Genomic DNA, 24644 nt, shown 5'->3' with positions numbered 1-24644 from the left:
ATTTGCTAATTAATATACACTCACTTCCACTACAAAAAATTATCTTGTAATAATATTCTATTTAATATTTATTATTAAAAATTATTTTTATTTATAATTATATTCTCATTAATTATTATTAAAAAACATATGTATAAATTATAGTAATACACAATGTTATTATATGTTATTGAATCTTATTTAAGATTAACATTGAATTTGTGTGATACTAAATGTCAAAGAGACCATTAAAGAATAGAGCTAGTACATTATATTTAGAAGATAACATTTCAAGTGTTTTATAATTGATGATATTTAATTATATCTGAGTAGAATAGTTATTTGTAACCAACGGAGGGTCACAGGAAAACAAATCGTGCGGAACTAATCCATTATTAACTACGTACAAACTAAAATTAAAGTGATATATAGTACACTTCAATATATAAACTTACAAACAGCATACATGTATATAGTAAATTCAGATATAGAAACAAAACATTGTAGTTGTAACTTGTACGAAGGCATTGCCAATGATTATCATCTTTTGAGACTTACAAACAGAACCTACATTAGGGAGTGCCAATAATGTTCATGGATGATTATCTTGGTCAACTACTCCGGTAACAAACCTCCGCCAAAACCAGTGTTTGTCCCATATGGTGTTCATTGACTCCAAAGGAATTCCTTTGGTCTCAGGCAAGAAAAACACAACGAAGAGAGTCATCACTGCAATCCAAAATGCATAGAACAAGAAGGCCCCGAACTTAAAGTGGCACAGCATTGTCAAGAATGTCTGTGATAACGCAAACAGTGCTATGAACTGCATCCCAACTGCTATGCTTTGCCCAGTGGTTCTGATTTTTAAGGGGAAAATTTCACTTGGAATTAGCCATGTCAGAGGACCCCACGACCAACCAAAACCTGCAGTATAAAAGCACAATAGCACCAATACCAATATTGCGTTACCCTTTGATATGTTTGTTGTACCATGAACACCAGTCATCTCAGCTAGCAAAGCAGACACCGCAATCTTCAAAGTAGTAACAAAAATTATGATTATTAATACCGATCATGTGTATTAAAAGTACAATAAATAATAAAATTCAATTGTGTCACTAATATTTGCTCAACATGGCTTAGGGATAAAACTTAATTAGATAATGTTAGTATGGTTCTTTAATTATATATAATTGAAATTTTATATCAATGATACGCGCTAACATTTTATTGAGACGGTATGAACAATATTTATATACCGTATGGTAGCCGACCAGGCCGAACACTTAAAAGGCCGACCGGGCCGAACCCGCAGAAATTAGTCCGATTAACCGTGCCTGTCGACCACTCGTACACGACTAAAACGTTTCGGTGTGGTCGGCCAAGCCAGCGCATCTGTCAGAATGATTACGAAAAGCTTAATTACCGTAATCTATCGGATTAACCCCCTAATTTTCCGGGGCCCAGTCCTTAATCGCGGCCCAATACGAACACCTATAAATAGAGCCCCAACGAGGTACGTAGTTAGTTTTTGCCACCTACCGCATTTATTACACCGACCACTAACTTGAGCGTCGGAGTGTCTTTGCAGGCCCCCCCTACACTTCAGACTATTCAGAAAGGAACAAAGAGACTGAGACCTTCGACCCAAGACCCGACTCGCTACAACAAGGATAATTGGAGTGTGTATCCTAGCACAGGAACATTTGGCGCCCATCGTGGGGTCGAAGAGACATTTCAGCCCCTTTTAACCCTACCAACTGAGACCAAGACATGGTAGTTACCCGTAAAGGACAATCAACAACGACTCAGCCGATCCCTAACCCCCAAGATAATCCCGTCATGACCAACCGAGAGCGCTACCCGTACGGAATGCCCCAGACCCAACCGGAGCCTGTGGTACAACAGGTGCAGCCAAATACTGACCAAGGACAACCCAACTTCCAAGATGACTTGCATGCTTTACGAGAGGAAATGGCGGCCATCCGAAGGCAAAGAGAAGCCGATGCCCGCGAGCTGGCCGAGCTACGTCGACAAAATGCCGAGCTCCGAAACCTGAACCAAACTTACGTTCCATCCACTCCCACACTAGCAGAAGAGTCCGCCTATCACGCCCCGACTGATCAGGTCACCCGAACACCGGTCACCTCTCTGATAGCTAACAAGGCCGACACCCCCACTCACTCCCTGAGGCACCCCTTCTCTCGTAGAATAATGGAGGCAACCCTGCTAGACCACTGGAAAAGCATGCCGATTGAGAAGTACGATGGGTCCTCCGACCTTGAGGAACATTTGAACGTTTTCTTAACTCAAGCGACCCTATCCACTTAAGATGACTCGGCTTTGTGCCGAATATTCCCCACGTCGCTGAAAGGAAGAGCTTTGAGTTGGTTTACGAGACTGCCGAGTGCCTCCATTGATTCGTTTGCCGAGTTGTCATCCCAGTTCACCCTACAGTTCGCGACGAGTAAGCCGTACAAGACGACTTCGTTAGCCTTGGCGGGGGTCCGTCAAGAAAAGAAAGAGAGCCTAAGAAACTTCATGGACCGATTCAACAAGACTGCCATGGAGATTGGCGATCTTAATCCTGCCGTGGCATTGGACCGGCTGAGCACGACCCTTAGACCAAGACCGTTCGTGAACAGTTTGTGTAAAAAGCCACCTGCCGATATGAACGACCTCCGACGGCGAGCTGAGAAATACATGCAAATGGAGGAGTTGGCAAAAACCCGAAACCAAGCCAGAGCTGAAAAGGGCTACGGCCGAAAAGAGCCAGGTTGAGAGCCAATGAAAAAAGCGAATGTCGAGCCCTTGAATGTTAGACCGCCGAGGGGACCGCGCTACACAGCGTATACTCCCCTTAATGCGAGCAGAGCTAAGGTACTGGAGCAGGCTCTCGCATCCGAGATATTGATGATGCCCAAGAGGGCGAACACGCCTCCGAGGGCCGACAAGGCTAAGGCATGCCGATTTCACCGAAACCGGGGGCACTCAACAGAAGAATGCTCGGCATTAAAAGACAAACTTGAGGACCTTATCAAGCAAGGCCACCTTGGAAACTTCGTAACGACGCAGGCCCACCGAACACGACGGAGGGATCAGCACCCGCGTGAAGTGCCACAGCCGAGAGACCAACGCCACAGGTCCCGTTCGACTGAAAGGAGAGATCATTCACGAAGTTCCCGGGAAGACAAGGATCGGCCGAGGAAGATAATCAACACAATAGCCGGAGGCGAATCCACCTCTTCGGCAAGAAAGCGACACCTCCGCGCTGTCCGATCGGTTAACAGCGTGAACCAACTGAAGCTGCCGAGGATGCCACCTATAACATTTTCCGACCAGGATTTCCGTGGTGTCGACCCCGTTCAAGACGACCCTATGGTGATTTCAGTCGAAATGCACAACTGCATTGTGAAGAAAACGTTGGTCGACCAGGGGAGCTCAGCCGACATCTTGTACTGGAATACATTTGTACAGCTCGGAATTCCTGAGGAGAGCCTAGAACCATACCACGAACCACTGGTAGGTTTCTCAAGTGAGAGAGTGATGACGAGAAGGTGTATTGACCTGTACACCCGATTCGGTTTCGATCAAAAGCCTTCCCGAGAAGTCAAAATCCGATACATTGTGGTGCACGCAAACACGTCGTACAACATCTTATTGGGCCGACCCTCCATCAATGCCCTCGGGGCGATTGTCTCGACCCCCCACCTGTCCATGAAGTTTCTGTCGAGAGATGGACAAGTGATAACCATGCATGCCAATCAAAAAACAGCACGCGAATGTTATCTCTCCAGCCTTAAGATACAGCCACTGGCCGATTCCCCGAAGTCAAAGGGTGTGCATGCAGTAGGGCAGCAAACGACGGAAAACATTGACCTCGATCCTCGGCTTGGTGAAGAAGAAATAATCGAGCCGGCCGAAGACCTTAAGCCTTTTCAGTTAGGCAGAGCACCCGAACAAGTCACAAACATGGGATCTCAGTTGAGCGAAGCCGACTCAAGCCGAGTCAAGTGTGTAGTCAGGGATAACCGAGACCTCTTCGCGTGGACGGCATCTGATATGTCGGGAATAGATCCCACATTTTTATGCCACCGATTAGCCGTATGTCGAGACGCGCGACCCGTCGCGCAAAAGAAAAGAAAGATGGGAGATGAGAAGCGAAAGGCCATGAATGTCGAGGTGAAAAAGTTGTTACAAGCTAAGTTCATAAGAGAAGTCACGTACACGACTTGGCTAGCCAACGTGGTTCTGGTGAAAAAGCCGAATGGAAAGTGGAGAATGTGCACCGACTACACCGACCTTAATAAAGCATGCCCCAAGGACGCTTATCCGCTTCCTTGCATTGACCGACTTGTCGACGGAGCGTCCGGGCACTCCATCTTCAGTTTCCTCGATGCCTATTCCGGCTACAATCAGATAAGGATGCACCCATCCGACGAGGATAAGACGGCGTTCATCACTGAGAACGCCAACTTCTGTTACCGAGTCATGCCATTTGGACTGAAGAACGCCGGGGCGACCTATCAGAGGTTAATATGGACAAGGTGTTTCAGGGGCAAATCAGTCGAAACATCGAGATTTATGTGGACGATATGGTGGTCAAGTCCAATTCTCTCGCCGAGCACATCACAGACCTAGCTGAAATTTTTGGCGAACTCCGCAAGCACAACATGCGGCTGAACCCCGAGAAGTGCACCTTCGGGGTCAAAGGAGGCAAATTCCTGGGCTTTATGCTATTGACAAGAGGCATAGAAGCAAATCGAGGCAAATGCCAGGCCGTTTTAAACATGCGAAGCCCGAGCAACCTCAAGGAATTGCAACGCCTCTCAGGAAGATTAGTCGCCTTGTCCCGATTTCTCCCGCGTCTAGGCGACAAAATTAGTTCGATGACGAAGCTCTTGCGCAAGGCCTCGGTGTTCTCATGGAACGAACCATGCGAAGAGGCCTTCAGGGCGTTGAAGGCAACCTTGGCGACGCCGCCGATCCTGGCGAGACCTGTTCCTTTGAACCCGATTTTGGTATACTTGGCCATATCTGACGAAGCGATCAGCTTGGTCTTGGCGCAAGAAAAGGAGGGGACCCAAGCGCCCATATACTTTATCAGCCGACTCCTGCAGGACTCCGAGACTCGGTACCAACTGATAGAGAAGGTTGCACTCGGACTAGTGCACACCTCCCGACGCCTGCGACACTACTTCCAGAGCCATCAAATAGTAGTACACACCAACTACCCGATTTCTAAGGTCTTGGGCAAACCCGAACTCGCCGGGAGAATGATGGCTTGGTCAGTGGAGCTCTCACAATTCGACATCACATACAAGCCAAGAGGGCCAATTAAAGCGCAGTGCTTGGCGGACTTCGTGAACGAGCTGCACCCACACGGCCATTTTGAGGAACAATGGTGGACCCTCCATGTGGACGGTTCCTCAAACTGCCAGGGGAGTGGAGCAGGAGTGATCTTAGAAGGGCCGAATGGTATTACATTGGAACAGTCCCTGCGTTTCCGATTCAAGGCCTCGAACAACCAGGCTAAGTACGAAGCTCTATTAGCCGGATTGAGGCTGGCCGAGGACATGGGTGCCTCGAGAATCAAATGTTCGACCGATTCCAAGGTTGTGGTCGAGCAGGTGGGTGGAAACTTTCAAGTCAAAGACCATATGATGATGAAATACTACCATGCCTACCAAAAAATGAAGGCGAGCTTTCAGGAGGTGTCGGTCGAGCACATACCGCGCGAGAATAACGCGCGCGCCGATCAATTGGCAAGGTTGGCCGCGACCAAGAGGCCAGGTCAGCTGAGAACCATCATTCAGCAGGAAATCGACCACCCAACTGTCGAAGCGGAAATGATAGCTAACGTTGAGGCCGAGAACACCGGACAGGGTGGCTCACCTGACTGGCGAGACGAAATTAAGGCATTCATCAACACTGGTGCCGCACCCACCGACCCTGCCGAGGCCAAGGGTTTGAGGACTCGGGCAAGTAGATATGTCGTCATTGCAGGACAGTTGTACAAGCGTGGCTTCACTACACCGCTTCTCAAGTGTTTAGACCCCACCGAGGCCGATTACGTGATGAGAGAAGTACATGAGGGGATTTGTGGATTGCACTCAGGTGCGAGGACAACCGTATCAAAGCTCCTGTGAGCAGGTTACTATTGGCCGACCATGAACTCTGATTGCTCAACGTTTGTGAGGAACTGCCTACCTTTCCAGGAACACGGTAACTTGATACACCAACCATCCGAGCAGTTGCATTGCATTCCCTCGGCATGGCCCATTCGCCACTTGGGGAGCCGACATACTCGGACCTTTCCTGGTTGCCAAGGGGCAATACAAATTTCTCATCGTAGCCGTGGATTTGTTCACAAAATGGACCGAGGCCGAGCCTTTGGCATTCATCTCGGCCCATCAGGTCCAAAAATTCTTTTGGAAAATATCATAACGATTTGGCGTACCCCATTCCCTGGTCACCAACAACGGACTCCAATTTACTGACCGAAAACTCAACGAGTTTTTGGTCGGCCTGGGGATATAGCACAAGGTCACATCGGTCGAGCACCCACAGACGAATGGTCAGGCCGAGTCAGCCAACAAAGTCATCCTAGCAGAACTGAAGAAACGGTTAGGGGTAGCTAAAAGAGCATGGGCCGAGCAGCTTCCCGAGGTACTCTTGGCATACCGATGCACCCCCCAATCGACCACGCAAGAAACACCATTTCGCTAGTCTATGGGTTCGATGCAATGATCCCAGTTGAAATAGGAGAGACATCATTCCGTCGAGCCCATTTCGATGAAGCAAGCAACGAGGTCGAACTCCGAGCAAGCCTAGACGTGGCAGAAGAGATGCGTGACCGAGCACTGGTCGTGGCCGAGGCCACCAAAAAATGCTACAAAAGAAGATTTGACAGCAAGGTAAATCTTAGGGAATTCCGAGAAGGAGACCTGGTTTGGAGAGCTACAGGCGAGGCTAGAAAGGACCCGAGACAAGGGAAGCTCGCCCCAAATTGGGACGGACCATACCGCGTCCGACATAATTTGAACAACGGAGCATACAAGCTGGAGTATTTGTCAGGAGAACCAATTCCGAGGACTTGGAACTCGTCACATTTGAAAATGTACTACAGTTGATGTATCAGTGCACTCTTTTCCTTGACCGACTCTTTTTCCCTAATGAGGGTGTTGGGTCGGCAAGGTTTTTAACGAGGCACTTCATTAATAAAAAGTTCAAAATTTCATCATAGCGTGTTTTTATTCTATGTTTAGGCCGAGAACTATACCCAAATATGACGGAGCCAAGCAATCCTCGGCCGACAACGACAAAGTGAACTCGTGCCCAACAAGTTTCCCTCCCGAGTACCCTCCTCGGCTAAGGATGCACCTAGGACGAGCACTATCCCAACCACGACGAGGCCGAGCAAGACTCGGCCGACAACGACAAAGTCAACTCGTGCCCAACAGGTTTCCCTCCCGAGTACCCTCCTCGGCTAAGGATGGACCTAGGACGAGCACTATCCCAACCACAGTGTGATAATGCTATTTTTGTAACGTCTAGGTCATGCATAAACCGAGCGCTGAATGATAATGCGTACTTAAAATCGAGCCCTTCAGGTTTCCCTCCCGAGTAACCTCCTCGGCTAAGGATGCACCTAGGCCAATCACTCCGACGTGTGCTCGAGCCTTTCAGGTTTCCCTCCCGAGTAACCTCCTCGGTTAAGGATGCACCTAGGCCGAGCACCATGTCAGCCGAGCTATTCTCGGCCATCACTCCGACGTGTGCTCGAGCCTTTCAGGTTTTCCTCCCGAGTAACCTCCTCGGTTAAGGATGCACCTAGGCCGAGCACCATGTAAGCCGACAGCTTTCCCTACTGAGACTCAGGTCCCAATTCTGACCCCTCCCGCGATATATTATTCCGAATATCCAAAAACAACTCACCTACGAGACTCAAGGCACTCGGGCCGAACACACCCGCGTCGAGTACTCGTCTCAGCACCTCAAATCGAGTCGCGACCTAGGCTGTTAAACCAAACACTAATGTAACTCAATTTAAATTTGATTCGCACCCCGCTCGGTTAAACGTACAGTTCGGCTACAAATCAACACATAAATATAGTTACTCGGATCGATATACAGGAATCGCGAAGAAAATTGCGCTAAGTACACACTTAAACCAAGCATTACGCACAACATTCAAGCCGAATAATAAACACAAATACGCATAAACTGCAAAAATAATGTCATTGACTACGGCCGATCAACACGACTAATTACAAAAATTTCTTCCTACCGGCGCCAGCGGCCAAACTGACAAAAACCGCGTACAGCCTGGTTACAAAAAAAAATGATAAACCTAAAACTATTAACAAGCCGATCCCTTAGGTAGCGGTTGGACTTCCAGGGTGACCTCCATCACCGTCGCCGATCACGTCAATGATCGGATCGTCGTCCTCGGCTGTTTGTGCAGGAGCTCGAGTGGAGATGCCATGACGAGGGGCCTCGGCATCGGGCTGAGCCTCTTGGGGGAACTCAGAATAGCTCATGAACTTGCCGCCCAAAAAGTCTCGGCTGACATCGAACTCAAAATCAGTCGGGACCTCACAAAAATGATAGGCTTGCCTCACCGCATGCTAGAAGTCGGCATCATGTTGGGCAAGTATTTGCTCGGTAGCCTCGGCCTCATACTTGGCTGCGGCCTCCTTCAACCGAGCAATCTCAGCCGCAGACGCGGTAGCATCGACCTTCATTCTTTGTACAGCCAACTTCAAGTCGTCGGCTTCCTGTCGGTGGGCGTCGGCAACCCTCTTTAGCTCTTCAGCCGACTCGGTTAACTTGGCGTTCGCAGCCAACACCTCTTTTACCGTGGTTTCGGCATCCTTGAGTCGGCCGTGGACCCTTTCCTCAGACACGGCATGCCTGTTCATGACGTGTTTGACAACGAGGGAGGTTCGAGTATCAAGCTCACAAAACAGCTTGTATGCCGCCTCGGCGGACATGCCCTCCAAGTACTACAATCCACCTCTAGTAACAAGATCCAGACCGACCAAGTTCTTGGTCTGCACAGTCGGAGTCAGGAAATTCGAACCGGCAACAACGGCTGGGATAGCGAAGTTGCCACAGCCCGATTGCTCCAACGACAATTGCTTGGCCCGCTTGATCGAAGAGCTCGGACGATCCGTCTCAATATTGTGCTCGGCAACCCTTACCCGTGAAGTGCTGTCCTTCTTTCTAGCATCGGCCACGGGGATAATCACATGACCAGGCTTATCTCGCGGATTTTTCAAACCCGACCTCGCCGGCGGGACCTTCCCACTTGCCTTCGCCTCCTTCGCCCTTTGAGCGAGCATGGCGGTCACATCCAGGTTGCCTCCGGCCATTAAACCTTCAATAAGAGAAATCTTAACATCAATTCAAAACTGCAAAAGTGCCGAAGCCTAAAGCACATACCTAACAAGACCGTCTCAAAGTGAGAAGTCTCGAAAATATCCAAAAGGCCTCGGACAGGCAAGCCCTTTGGTAACTGGTTGAGGAGATCCACGATCTCTTTGTCCTCGGCAGGGAGTTGGGATTCTGGTATCGCCTCGTACCGCGTCGGTCGCCTCGTCCAGTAAAAGGGGAACAAAGGAGTCCCGTCTCGGTCGTAAAAGCAATTGCCCAATTCCAACCCCTATCGGACCTTGAAAAAACCACTCTTAAAACCTTTATAGGAGGAGGTAAAGGCCCGGAGGAATCCCCGCTTCGGTACCCGAGCCAATGACACCCATTTCACCGGCTTGTTTGGTCGGCAGGTATAATAATAAAGGAAGGCAAGGGGTCGGGGAGTGATACCCAAGCACAGGCATAGGTTTCGAAACGCCTGCATAGCAGCCCAAACGTTCGGATGCAACTGGGTCGGAGCCACGTTGAGTGTCCGGAGCACTCCCATCTGAAAGTCGTCAAAGGGTAACTATATGCCAAGGTCTTCGAACCAGCACATGTAAGCATAAAAGTGTTCGTCTTCGTCGGACTCCGGCTCCAAAAACACGAAGTCCATGTCCAGCCCGACGTCCACGCATGCCTCGGCGAGTAACGGAAACTCATCGTCGTTCCCGAAACACTTCTCCAGAGATACGAACGTGTCTAACAGTTCTTGATCGGATAACTTGGAAAAATAGATACCGACCTCCCCATCCACCCATTCGTACCCGGACATCTCTACTGTGCCATAATCAATCTTTGCCTTCGGCTGGCGGCTTGGGTCGACCATACCTTTTCTATGGGCATCGGCAGGCAACTCCAACTCTTTCCCGCCCACTTCAACTTGGGTAGTCTCAACATGTGGATTTGGTTGACCGACCCGACCTAAACCTCGATCATCTACCTCGGTGGCCCGTGCCAAGGCCACAACCAAAGTCACAGGCGGCGATACCTCGACCACCTCATCGTCGCTATCTTCCCGCTCGGGATGGTCGGAAGGGAACACCACTTCACACTGCAACGGCGGCAACCTCGATATCTCACTCGAGTCTGACCCCTCTCTGCTCGACTTAGCGTTCGACGCCTCCGACTACGTCCAACTCCTTGCCGAAGAATACCCCTCGTCCATTTATTGCTAAAAATAAAGAATACAAAATTTACCTTGTTCGGTGAGCTCAGACGAATTAGATTTCGAGAGCGCTCGGAAAATTTACAGCAAGTAAATTTTCAGACCCCCCACTACAAGAAAAATGCTTATTTTTGACGGAAATTTCCGACGAAAATAGGCAAATTTCCGACAGATTTCTTTTTCCGACGGATTTCTGATGGATTTCAATCTGTCGGAAAAAGTGGCGTCGAAAAAAAAAATCCGTCGAAATAATTTTCCAACGGAATTTTCCGACAGAAAAATCCGTCAGAAAATTCCGTCGAAAATTTCTGACAGAAAAATCCGTCGGAAATTTCTGACGGATTCTGTTAGAATTTCCGACGAAAAAATCTGTCGGAAATTGTAATTTTTTTTTTAGTTTTAATAAATTTATTAATGTAACAACTCTCATATTTGGCCTCTCAAGGGTTCTATTTCACAATATTTCACTGTTTAGCATGTTTTATCCTTACTTGTGCAATTTCTAGGAGACTTCCCAGAAGGTCACCCATCCCAGTACTACTCCAGGTCAAGCACGCTTAACTGTGAAGTTCTTATGACTAAGCTACCGAAATGTCTATGTATGTTGTCAGTATAACTTGTACAAATTAATTCATTTAAGTCATCCTCAAATATACAATCTTATATTTGTACTATAATAATAATATATAATAATTTTATATTACAAATAATAATAACAATAATAATAATAATAATAATATATTTAATTATTTTTTATTTATATGTACTTACTTTTATAATTAACATCTACTTATTTTTATTTAAAATTATAATTTAAATTATTTAACTTTATAATTTATAATGATAATATAATTTATAAAATTATAAATATTTATTTATTACATACTTATAAATTAAATTTTAATATTTTAAATAAATTATTAATTAATTTAACATATTTATTTACCTTAAATCAAACATATAAAATTCAAAAATGTATTTATCCTTTTTTTTTCTATTAATTATCAACTATTAATAAAATACTAACTTAAAATTTTATCTAATTATATATAACATTTTGTATATATGATTTAAGAGTAAAAGATTTTCAATTTAACAGTTGAATTTACAAAATTCACATTTAATATAAAGTTATTGAGCGGTGTATATTAAATGTGACTTTTACAAAGTATTACACCGCTCAATAACTTTATATTAAATGTGAATTTGGTAAATCCAACTGTTAGATTGAAAGTTCATATCTCTTATAGATTATATACAAAACTTTATATTAATCCAAGATGATTTGATACTTCATTCTTATAAAACAAAATTGATGTAATATATTCATTTCAAAATACACTAAAATATCAACTCTTGGATTATCTTCTAGTTGTTGTTCAATTTTAACAAAATTTGATATAGACGTATAAAGTGATATGAACTTTCAATTTAACGGTTGGATTTATAAAATTTACATTTAATATAAAGTTATAGAGCGGCATAATACTTAGTAAAAGTTACACCGGTATAATTATAACCCCCTATATTATATATATATATATATATATATATATATATATATATATATATATATATACATACATATATATACATGGACAGCTGCACGTTTGGAATAGTGAGGCACTTGCCATCACTACTATTTGACATATACATAATTTTTTATCTAAAAAATAATATATTTTAAAAAAATAAAATTATATTCTAATAATAGATTCAAAAAAAAATGTTTATTTATTTGATATCTGTCAAATTTTTGAAGGAAATTAATTCTCATGTGATAAAAAAAATTTCTTAAAAATGAATTAATTTTAAAAAAAAAATTAATTATAATATATATATATATATATATATATATATGTATATATATATATATCTTAATATTCACATATATAATGTAATATATTAAAACAAATAATTTTTTGATAAAATAAAATTTGTAGCATGCATGTTTCTCTTTTGTTTTTTTATTTATTTATTATATACGTTGATTGAAAAAATTAAAATAGTAAAATTGTATACATTGATTAAAAAAATCAAAATAAGAAAAATCATTCCATTTAGAATTGTTATTATAAGATATATTTTAAAATAAATTATCATCTAAAAATATATATTAGATATTAAAAACATATTTATATCATAAATAAATTAAACTTTATTTTTATAAATTTAACATATTTATTTTTATATTTTTAATAGTGTTAAATTATTATAAAATAAGTATTTATGATTGTAGTTCTACCCAAACATTTAAAAATTGTTTATGATAGATAAATAAGTCATACTTTAAATATATGTTTTTAAAGAAAATTAGGTTCAAACCAAGTAAATTATAATAAAATATAGTATGACCTAATTTATTTTCATCTTTAATACTAATTGTAGATATAAAAAACTTGTAATAAATAATTATAATATATATTTATACCTTTAAAAGATATATAAAATTTTTAATACTACAAATATATATAAGAAATTAAAAATAAGAAATTAAAAAAAGAAATTAAAAAAGAAATTAAAAATAATAATTAAAAATAATAATTAAAAATAATAATTAAAAATAAGATTTCCGACGGAAAATTCCATCGAAAATTTTCCGTTAGAAATTTCTGACGAAATTATTTTTCCTCAGAAATTTCTGACAGAATTTTCCGTCAAAAAGTTTCTATCAGAAATTTCTGACGGATTTATATTTCTGTCAGAAATTTCCGACGAAAAATTTTTGACGGAAAATTTCATTAGAAATTTCTTACGGAAATATAAATCCGTCGGAAATTTCCGACGAAATCATATCCGTCAAAAAATTTTCATCGAAAATTTACATTTTTCTTGTAGTGCCCCCTCATCCTATTTATAGGTAAGGTAAACATAGGAGGTGAAAAGACGCCCCAAAACCCTAACCGTTCGATCTGGACCATCCAACGGTCCAGATTTGATAACCGTTGGGCCCGTAACCGCTAGGGCCAACATGGCACGCCAAGCCTACCGAGGTTAAGGCACCGGTTCCAACTACTGGTGGTCTCGATTCATACACCACCCAACAGAGGGCTCGCCTAGACCTCGCGCGGTGGAGTCCTCGGCCAAGCCAACAACCAACCGAGAATTATCTCAAACCTCGCACACCTGAGTCTTCGGCCTAGACATCGTCCAACCCGGGCCGAACCCGCAGAAATTAGTCCGATTAACCGAGCCCCCCGTAGACCCTGCACGTTTGATTGATCGGCCAAGGCATCAACCAGCCAAGGGCTCACCCAAAACTCACGCGCCTGAGTCCTCGGCCTAGACATCGTCCAACCGAGCCCCCCGTAGACCTTGCACGTTGATTGATCGGCCAAGGCATCAACCAACCAAGGGCTCACCCAAAACTCACGCGCCTGAGTCCTCGGCCTAGACATCGTCCAACCGAGCCCCCCGTAGACCTTGCACGTTGATTGCTCGGCCAAGGCATCAACCAGCCAAGGGCTCACCCAAAACTCACGCGCCTGAGTCCTCGGCCTAGACATCGTCCAACCGAGCCCCCGTAGGCCTTGCACGTTTGATTGCTCGGCCAAGGCATCAACCAGCCGAGGGCTCGCCCAAAACTCACGCGCCTGAGTCCTCGGCCTAGACATCGTCCAACCGAAATCTCGCCCAGACCTCACGTTTCTGAGTCCTCAACCACGGCGTCAGCCTAACAGAGTTCTCGGCATGAATCCTGTCGAGATCCACCTATTCCCTAAGCCCAACAACTATGACTCTTGTACCGTCTTCGTCTTTCCCATCCTTGACGCTGCGGGGGTTGTATACCGTATGGTAGCCGACCAGGCAGAACACTTAAAAGGCCGACCGGGCCGAACCCGCAGAAATTAGTCCGATTAACCGTGCCCGCCGACCACTCGTACACGACTAAAACGTTTCGGTGTGGTCGGCCAAGCCAGCGCATCTGTCAGAATGATTACGAAAAGCTTAATTACCGTAATCTATCGGATTAACCCCCTAATTTTTCGGGGCCCAATCCTTAATCGCGACCCAATATGAACACCTATAAATAGAGCCCCAACGAGGTACGTAGTTAGTTTTTGCCACCTACCGCATTTATTACACCGACCACTAACTTGAGCGTCGGAGTGTCTTTGCAGGCCCCCCCTACACTTCGGACTATTCGGAAAGGAACAAAGAGACTGAGACCTTTGACCCAAGACCTGACTCGCTACAACAAGGATAATTGGAGTGTGTATCCTAGCACAGGAACAATTTATAATACTGTAATTAAGTTTTGTCTCATGTTTTAATTACCTGACAGACAAGCATGAGAACGCCACCAGTTATGAACAGGAATCTTCGACCAAACTTATCAACAAAAGAAGTAGATACGAGGAGAGAAGCAAGGTTGACAAGGCCAATTATGATGGTAGAAAGTAAAGCTGCGTGGTGTCCGAAACCGACGGATTGAAAGAGGTTGGGTGAATAGAAGGCAACAATGTTGATGCCCGTAAGCTGCTGAAAAAGTGGGATAAGAATTGCCATGAGCAAGTGAGGCCGATACTGCCTCTCAAATATGGTCATGAAGGGCTCCTGCTGCATAGATTTGGCATTTTGCGACCAATCTTGAAGCTCTTCCAACTCGGGTTCAACGTCGACGTGGGAACCTCTGACTTTGCGCAAGGCCTTTCTGGCTTGGTCTATTTTGCCGCGTTGAACCAAGCTGCTGGGGGTGTCAGTTATGAGGATGGCACCTACTGTCATAACGGTGGCAGGCACGACGGCGAGGCCAAGAGAGACTCGCCAACCCCACGTGTGCGTTGCGGTGGCGTAGTTTATGCAGCCTGCGGTAAGAACTCCAACCGATAGGAAAAATTGGAAGCCCGTGTTGAATGCGCCACGCCATTTGGCTGGAGCCATTTCCGAAAGGTATAACGGCGCCGCCTGTTCCAAATTAATGCAACATCATCGTACATTTCATCAAAATTATGAAATGAAATACTTCCACCGATTATATTTCATACTCGTTAAAATTTTGCACGGGACTTAAAAAAATAATTGATATTTTAATTTTTAAAAATATTTATTACTTACTTTCTTGTTATACTCTTTATTTTTTTTGCATTCAAGTCTTGAAATTATTGATTTGTGTATATTTATTATTCTTATGCATCTTTTAAGAAATCCATGAATTAATGCATTGATTATTAAAATACACGTCTGAACTGTAACCTACTCCATTTAATCATATCTGTTCATGTATTAGTGCATTAATTATTAGAATATACATGTCAACAGTAACTTACTCTATTTAATCACATAAGTAATTAGAAAAAAAAAATAGGTAATCATTAAAAATAAATAGACACATTATTCAGTAAACATAAATTAATTATCAAGGATAAAAAAAAAAATAATAATAAATCATTGATTTTAGTAAAATGATAATTAAAAAAAATAACAAAATACTGATAAAACGACTATAAAAAAAACGAAAAGAATATGTATAAACTCCCTGGTTATAGTTTTAGAAATTATGCTAAAAAAAAATATATTTCCCTCTCAATCAAATATTAAATGAAAAAGAAAGAGAAGTATGAAATAAAATAATAATTATGATGAAAAATAATTTTATAAAAAATTACTTTATAAGTAACTCTAGTATGAAGGAATATATGCATTTTGCATAGACTAACTTGATTAGTGAAACCGACTCCAAGGCCGAGAAGAATACGACCCAAAATGAGCATAGCAATATTTTGAGCACCTCCGTTAATGGCACCACCAGCAAGAAAGACGGCACCACCCAAGACGATGGTGTTTCTCCGACCCAACACCATCGTCACTCGACTAGCTGCCAGAGATGATACTAAGCCAGCAAGATAGAGAGAAGACGTGAATAATGTTAACATTTGGTTGTCATACACGCAGTACATGTTCACTTCGGCTTTTGCAGCCTTTCTAAGTATTGATGGGAAGAATTTCTCAAGGAACGGTACCATCGTTGTCACACCACCTGGAAATTAATTCATGACATTTTCATTAAATTCTATATAAAATAATATTTCTTTTGTTAAAATCGTAAGTGGAAATTAAAAAAGGTGTGTTAAGCTACTCTTAATTAATTAGTTTCCTGGGCACGAATACAATGAAGAGAAATATTAGTTATACTTTTTTTTTATTATAACATTTTGTGTATAAAACAGACGGAAAGAAGTGTGTTATAAGAAAAATAATAATGATAAAGAAGAAAAAATAATATTGTAAAAAGTACTATAAAGAAAATATATAGTATACAAATAATGTAACTCTACAATTGACTGTCATTGATACTTTGAATACAAACAGCAGTAGCGTCACCTGCTAAGACGCTAATTACTACATGCAAAACACAAAAAGACGCTTTTATGACTTCATGAGCCATATTTTCCATTTGTCATTTGCAATTGCTATCCATCATAGACCCCTTTTTTTTTTTAATATTAGGTTTGTCTTTTTTTAGGGCAAGGATATTAGCTGTCTTTGTTTTTCGGTAGGTAAAAAGTTCACCCCTTGACCAGGCCACAAATAAGCCATCTATTTTTTTTTTATTTTTTTTTTTCAATATATAGCTTCAATTATTATGATTAAACACCAAAGGTTCCATGCCTGAAATGGACGTGTTAAACTATACTTCAGATTGTGGACGCACATATATCAGTGTGTATAATCCCATAATTCCGTGTTGATTTTTTACATTTTAAATATAATTTTTAGAAGTTAATAATTGTAATTTTAATTTTAAACATAATTCTTTTTTTTTCTCGATGAATATTTTTCAATTCCATTGGAAAGCATGTTTAAATAAAAATTTTCAAAAATACTTTTAAAAAGCAAATAAAATTCTTCATAAACTAAAATTAATTTATACAAACTAATTAATTTGAATAAGCTTTCTCTTATTAACTTCTCAAAAATTTTATTTTTAACATACATATAAGTTAATTTTAATATATAAAAAAGTTTAGTTTAATTATTCTTCTGAAAAAAAAAAAATTTCCTTTTCAAGGTATTTCTAGAGATCAAGTCCTGTAAAAAAAAGGTAAACTCTACTTTGAAATTTAAAGAAAACTAGCTTCATATAACTAATTGCGAGCAAAGCCCAAGAGAACTTCTTCTGACTTGGTATCACTGTTTAGTATTGTTATATCTATTCTTTTTATTGATAAAATATATTACAACGATCATAATGACAATCAAACTCAATTTTTTCTACATCTAGTTCAACTTGAAATTGAAATCTCTTTTATGATATTTTTGTTTGGTAAACTTTTTGTCCTTAATTAAAAGTAAGAGATAAAAAAATTAAATAATAAAAAATGAGATTTTAATGATAAGGATTTTTACGAGAAATAATACAAATAAAAACTCACATGAGAGAATCTAATCAAACTCAATACCTTCATCACTTGCCGACCTGGTAATTTTGTTATCACTATTTAACACGAACTTTCTTTTTTAACAAGAGAAAAATATTTACACAAACATTTTGGGAGAATTCAGCCCTTAGTTATATGATACTAGATATATCATTAAAATGAGCAGATAATTAAGATTATTTTTAAACATTAGACATATGCAATTTTATTTTATTTTATGTATTATATCTAACCGTTAAAAATAAGTAAATAACTCCGCGTGGTTGATGTAAAAGAAAAAGAAAAAAGTGAAAGTACGAGTAAGTTTAAGGTAAAACTTAGATCCTTTGAAATTTGACACTAATATAGAATTAATGGTCTGACCGTTGATAACTATTTGCAGCCCTCGATAAGGCAATGACTGGATCCTTTGAAACTGATTACTTCACACTGAGCATCTGGATTTTTATTTCTGACGCATTTTTTTAGTCGTTGATTACCATAGTAGTTTAGAAGATAAGAAGCAAGAAGAAGAGAACACAAGGAGAAAAGAATTACTAGTTAGAAAACAAATCAATAGGCAACAGTGGAAAAAAGAAAACCTGAAACTCCGACGTCATATCCAAAGATGAGTCCACTGGATGCAGCAACGATGCAAGTGATGACAACTGAGAGTGTCATCTTGCCATCGAAGCCATTGGCCGGTGCATCAACAGCGAATCCCCCACCGGCCATTTTTATCTGCTTCACAGGATCCAACTAGCAGCTATGCTCTACTTATACACTTCAGTACTGATCTAACTCTGTGGAGGAAGAGTACAAAAGTGTAATTGTATATATACACACAGAAAAATATACAGCTTCGAATGAATATAAAATATTAATTTAAATTATAATTAAAATATTAAATTAAATAATTATTTTATAATAAATTTATTAAAAAATATTAATATTTTAATATTCAGAGAATGATTCGAAAGACAAGTCGTTCCATGTTTCATTACTTATACACAAAATGAATAATGTCTCTAAAGTTGGCAATAGTATAGAAAAAAATAAACGAAATATTTTATTTTATGAAAATGATAAATTAGTTAAAATAATTAATATCGCATTAAATAATTTTAAATTATGTTATAAATTCAAATCATTATTATGAGCAAAATTAAGTCTTTTTTTTTAACTAGGTTGGAAGTTACATCAAAAATATATATTTAAATTCAAGTTTATTTTTATGGTTTCAAGGCATAAGTAAAAATATCATTCTATAATTTTATCAATAATCAATTAAAATCTATTTGTTTATAATTTTTTTTTACATCAAATGAAAAAGAAGATATATAAAAGGTACAAAGACGCATATTTAAGCTTTCAACTCATGCAAAACTGAATAATATCTGTCATAATCTATCCTCCGCTCTTGATCTGCCCTTCCATCTTACATATAAAAACACATATCTATAAGATATACAAATTTTACCGCCGGAAAAATTAGTTGTAAAAGGTAATGATAATATGAAGGTATAAAAAAAAAAAAAAAAAAAAAAACAGTTGTTCTGCAGCATACCATTCATGATTAGAAGAAATGAATAAGGTTTTAAGAGAATAATATATTTATCCAATAAAGAATTAGAATTTATTTATCACTGATATAAAATTAAGTAAAATATTAAACATTAAATTATATGATATGAATATCAATTATAATTTTTATGATAATTAATTATAATCATAAATTTTACATATTAGATTTGATCCGTGCAATTCATGGATTAAAACGCTTATAATAAATTAAAAATGGATCAAAATTGTGGGTCAACGTACAACCCTTATATATTATTGATGATTTTAATGATGTGTTTTTACTTTTTATTTTTATTTTGTTTACACAAAGTTTACACGTATCATGTTACACAAACTATCTAAATCTTCACCGCTAAACTTATCTTACCATATATAATTGATAATCAAAAATAAAAACATAATTGAATGTCTCGCAACAAAATCATTGTTTTTTACAAATGTAACGTAATCAATTGCGTTGTAATAGATTGCTTGAAATTTTGAGAAAAAAATAAAATAGAAGTTATTTCCATGCACTTCCTTTTTTTATTCGGTAGTGAAAATTGTAACAGGTGTGAAAATTTTACGAGGGGAGACTCACTGATTTCAAAACTTTCGTCCCTTCTTTTCCCTTACCAAACGAAGAAAATAATAACCTCACTTTCACTCATCGTCACCTCCACTAAACACATATTTATTTCCGAAGCATGAGAGCTATCTGCGAGATCAAACTTGCGATATATCATATATGTGTGAACAGTACTCGGTGCTAATTAATATTATTCCACTATTATTCCAGGTATTCATTACAATGTTAATAGGAAAATCGATGAAAGGTACCTCTTATTCATACAAATCGACCGGTCAGAGCAAAATTTTGTTAATTAACAGTACTGCTAACCAATATGAAGAGTGCCTGATTTGTGGGGGCAACAGTGGAAGTCCAATATGGGTACATAGTCAACAATTTATTATCCAATTTCTTTGTTCAATATGTTCCAGTATTAGTAATTATTATGGTGGAAATTGGAAAACGACTGTGATAACTGACTACTCATATTGTCGTTCGCAAACACCGAAGATTTTGAAAAAGAAAAAACACCACAACCAAATTAATTTATAATTTAATTTCCTATATATAATATCAAATTATCAAGTCGTCTATGTTGTTGGGTCAGAGTTGAAATCCGAATTGCGTTATTCTCCCAACTAAAGCTACACTTAGCCAACTTACACATACTTACTGACAAAAAATGACACCTGAACAGAGAATAGGAGCTTTCAGAAATAGCCATGGTACAAGAGCAAATGGCTTGAAAGATAAGACAAAAAAAACTCATATGGCAAACATAGCTATTCTAACCGAAATATAATAAGATTGGATGTCAAAAATTTTGATATCTCTTAGTAGAAGTTTTACGTTCGATGTTTTCTCCGATCTTGGTTTCTTTTGAGTTGTTTGTAATGGAAAAAATGTCTATAAAAGGAACTCTAACGATCAAATTAGTCTTTTTTTTTTTATAAAGATAGGAAAGTTACAAAAATGATCGCAATGAGGATTGAACTTAGGTCATCATACTTCTAACTACTCTAACCCTGCCCCACCCAACCACTAGGCAAACCCTAGTGGTCAATGATCAAATTAGTCTAAATTGTTTCATTTGTCATATTTTATTAATATAAATACATTGATCCTTATTAATTATTCAACTATTCCTTTAATTCAAGTAACCGCTCTTATATACTTAATTTTTTCTTGTATTGTAATGTTTGTCATTTTGCTTGTATTGACCTATCTAAATCTACGTAATTTTGATCATGCTAACTTACTAGGTTGAATTAGGTAATCTCCCAAGATTGGATTAGTCAAGCTTATTCGTCCGAGTTAGTACATAAGCCTCTAAGTCCCGAATTCATGTAAGAACGAAGGGACTTAAGATTATCATAAGTGGGCTTTCCTGATTTTTAGTGCTTTTAGTGACGTGGCAATAAACAAATATGAGAAAATAATAGTCACTACAAGAAAAATGTAAATTTCCGACAGAAAATTTTTTACGGATATGGATCCGTCGGAAATTTCTGACGGATTTATATTTCCGTCAGAAATTTCCGACGAAAATAAATCTGTCAGAAATTTCCGACAGAAACTTTCTGACGTAAAATTTCATCGGAAATTTCCGACGGAAAAATAAATCCGTCAGAAATTTTCCGTCGAAAATCTTATTTTTAATTTATATTTTTAATTTCTTTTTTTAATTTCTTATTTTTAATTTATTATTTTTAATTTCTTATATATATTTGTAGTATTAAAAATTTTATATATCTTTTAAAGGTATAAATATATATTATAATTATTTATTACAAGTTTTTTATATTTATGATTAGTATTAAAGATGAAAATAAATTAGGTTATACTATATTTTATTATAATTTACTTGGTTTGAACCTAACTTTCTTTAAAAATATATATTTTAAGTGTGACTTATTTATCTATCATAGATAATTTTTAAATATTTGGGTAGAACTACAATCATATAGACTTATTTTATAATAATTTAACACTATTAAAAATATAAAAATCTATATGTTAAATTTATAAAAATAAAGTTTAATTTATTTATGATATAAATATGTTTTTAATATCTAATATATATTTTTAGATGATAATTTATTTTAAAATATATCTTATAATAACAATTCTAAATGGAATATAAATCTTATGATTTTTCTTATTTTGATTTTTTTAATCAATGTATACAATTTTACTATTTTAATTTTTTCAATCAACGTATACATAAATAAAAAACACAAAAGAAAAACATGCATGCTACAAATTTTATTTTATCAAAAAATTATTTGTTTTAATATATTACATTATAGATGTGAATATTAAGACATATATATATATATATATATATATATATACATATATATATTATAATTAAACTTTTTTTAAAAATTAATTCATTATTAAGAAATTTTTTTTATCACATGAGAATTAATTTCCTTCAAAAATTTGACAGATATCAAATAAATAAACATTTTTTCTGAATCTATATATTTATTTTATTAGAATATAATTTTTATTTTTTAAAATATATTATTTTTTTAGATAAAAAATTATGTATATGTCAAATAGTAGTGAGGGCAAGTGCCTCACTATTCCAAACGTGCAGCTGTCGCTGTATATATATGTATGTGTGTGTGTATATATATATATATATATATATATATATATATATATGTATATATATAATATAAGGGGTTATAATTATACCGGTGTAACTTTTACTAAGTATTATGCCGCTCTATAACTTTATATTAAATGTGAATTTTGTAAATCCAACCGTTAAATTGAAAGTTCATATCACTTTATACGTGTATATCAAATTTTGTTAAAATTGAACTTTATACGTGTATATCAAATTTTGTTAAAATTGAACAACAACTGGAAGATAATCCAAGTGTTCATATTTTAGTGTATTTTGAAATGAATATATTACATCAATTTTGTTTTATAAAAATGAAGTATCAAATCATCTTGGATTAATATAAAGTTTTGTATATATAATCTATAAGAGATATGAACTTTCAATCTAACAGTTGGATTTACCAAATTCACATTTAATATAAAGTTATTGAGCGGTGTAATACATTGTAAAAGTCGCATTTAATATATATATATATATATATATATATGAGTGGGGTTATAATTACAATGGTATAAATTTTACTAAGTGTTACACCGCTCAATAACTTTATATTAAATGTGAATTTTGTAAATTCAACCGTTAAATTGAAAATTTTTTACTCTTAAATCATATATATATATATATAGACACACACACACACACACATATATATATATATATATATATATATATATATATATACATGAGGGGAGCTATAATTACAATGGTATAAATTTTACTAAGTGTTACACCGCTCAATAACTTTATATTAAATGTGAATTTTGTAAATTCAACCGTTAAATTGAAAATCTTTTACTCTTAAATCATATATACAAAATGTTATATTAATCGAAGATAATTTTTTATAAAACAAAATTAAATCTGTCGAAAAATTTATATTTTTGATGAGAAAATTTTTGTAAGAAAAGTTATATTATTGATAGAATATTTCAGACAAATTTATATTTGTCGAAAATGTAAGAACTGGTTTTAAATTTGATATGAAAATATTATGATATAATTAGATAAGATTTTAAGTTAGTATTTTATTAATGGTTGATAATTAAAAAATAAAACATGGATAAATACATTATTTGAATTTTATATGTTTGATTTAAAATAACTTACAAAATAACTCTTGGTAAAGTTATTCCGCTCAATAACTCATGGTGTGTTGAATTTCATCGATCCAATTAATTGTTAAATTAAAAGTTATTAAATTTTACTAATAATTAATATAAAAAATTAATTAGTTTTGGAATAAATTATTTGCTAATTAACAATATAATTGAAATATTAATTATTTTAAATTATTTAACTAAAATCTTATTGACAATTTACTATATGATCTTAATATTTTTGTATAACTAATATCTGGTTTTAAATTTGATATGAAAATATTATATATAATTAGATAAGATTTTAAGTTAGTATTTTATTAATAGTTGATAATTAGAAAAAAAAATAAGGATAAATACATTTTTTAAATTTTATATGTTTGATTTAAGGTAAATAAATATATTAAATTAATTAATAATTTATTTAAAATATTAAAATTTAATTTATAGGTATGTAATAAATAAATATTTATAATTTTATAAATTATATTATCATTATAAATTATAAAATTAAATAATTTAAATTATAATTTTAAATAAAAATAAGTATATGTTAATTATAAAAGTAAGTACATATAAATAAAGAATAATTAAATATATTATTATTATTATTATTATTATTATTATTATTATTATTCGTAATATAAAATTATTATATATTATTATTATAGTACAAATATGAGATTGTATATTTGAGGATGACTTAAATGAATTAATTTGTACAAGTTATACTGACAACATACATAGACATTTCGGTAGCTTACTCATCAGAACTTCACAGTTAAGCGTGTTTGACCTGGAGTAGTACTGGGATGGGTGACCTTCTGGGAAGTCTCCCAAAATTGCA

The 24644-nt window shown here is 37.1% G+C and overlaps 1 protein-coding gene across 1 annotated transcript; it reads right to left on the bottom strand.

Moving 5' to 3' along the window:
* Positions 1–198: 198 nt before the first annotated feature.
* Positions 199–18837, bottom strand: LOC109795994 (sugar transport protein 5). Its single transcript, XM_020355624.3, has 4 exons — positions 18528–18837; positions 16225–16544; positions 14843–15472; positions 199–1012 (listed from the first exon to the last, which is right to left on the bottom strand). The coding sequence occupies exons 1-4, from the start codon at positions 18658–18660 to the stop codon at positions 572–574; spliced, it is 1524 nt and encodes a 507-aa protein (XP_020211213.1). The 5' UTR covers positions 18661–18837; the 3' UTR covers positions 199–571.
* Between the last annotated feature and the right edge of the window lie 5807 nt (positions 18838–24644).

Source organism: Cajanus cajan, chromosome 6 (assembly GCF_000230855.2).
Source record: "Cajanus cajan strain Asha chromosome 6, NIPB_CcT2T_4, whole genome shotgun sequence".
In the NCBI taxonomy this organism is placed as follows: Eukaryota; Viridiplantae; Streptophyta; class Magnoliopsida; order Fabales; family Fabaceae; genus Cajanus; species Cajanus cajan.
This window is presented reverse-complemented; position numbering and strand designations above follow the sequence as displayed.

Coding starts and splice junctions, on each gene's coding strand:
- LOC109795994 (XM_020355624.3), bottom strand. CDS start 18,660: ATGGCCGGTGGGGGATTCGCTGTTGATGCACCGGCCAATGGCTTCGAT. Junction 16,545..18,527: donor ATATGACGTCGGAGTTTCAG/GTTTTCTTTTTT, acceptor ATTAATTTCCAG/GTGGTGTGACAACGATGGTA. Junction 1,013..14,842: donor TTCTCATGCTTGTCTGTCAG/GTAATTAAAACA, acceptor ACTACTTTGAAG/ATTGCGGTGTCTGCTTTGCT.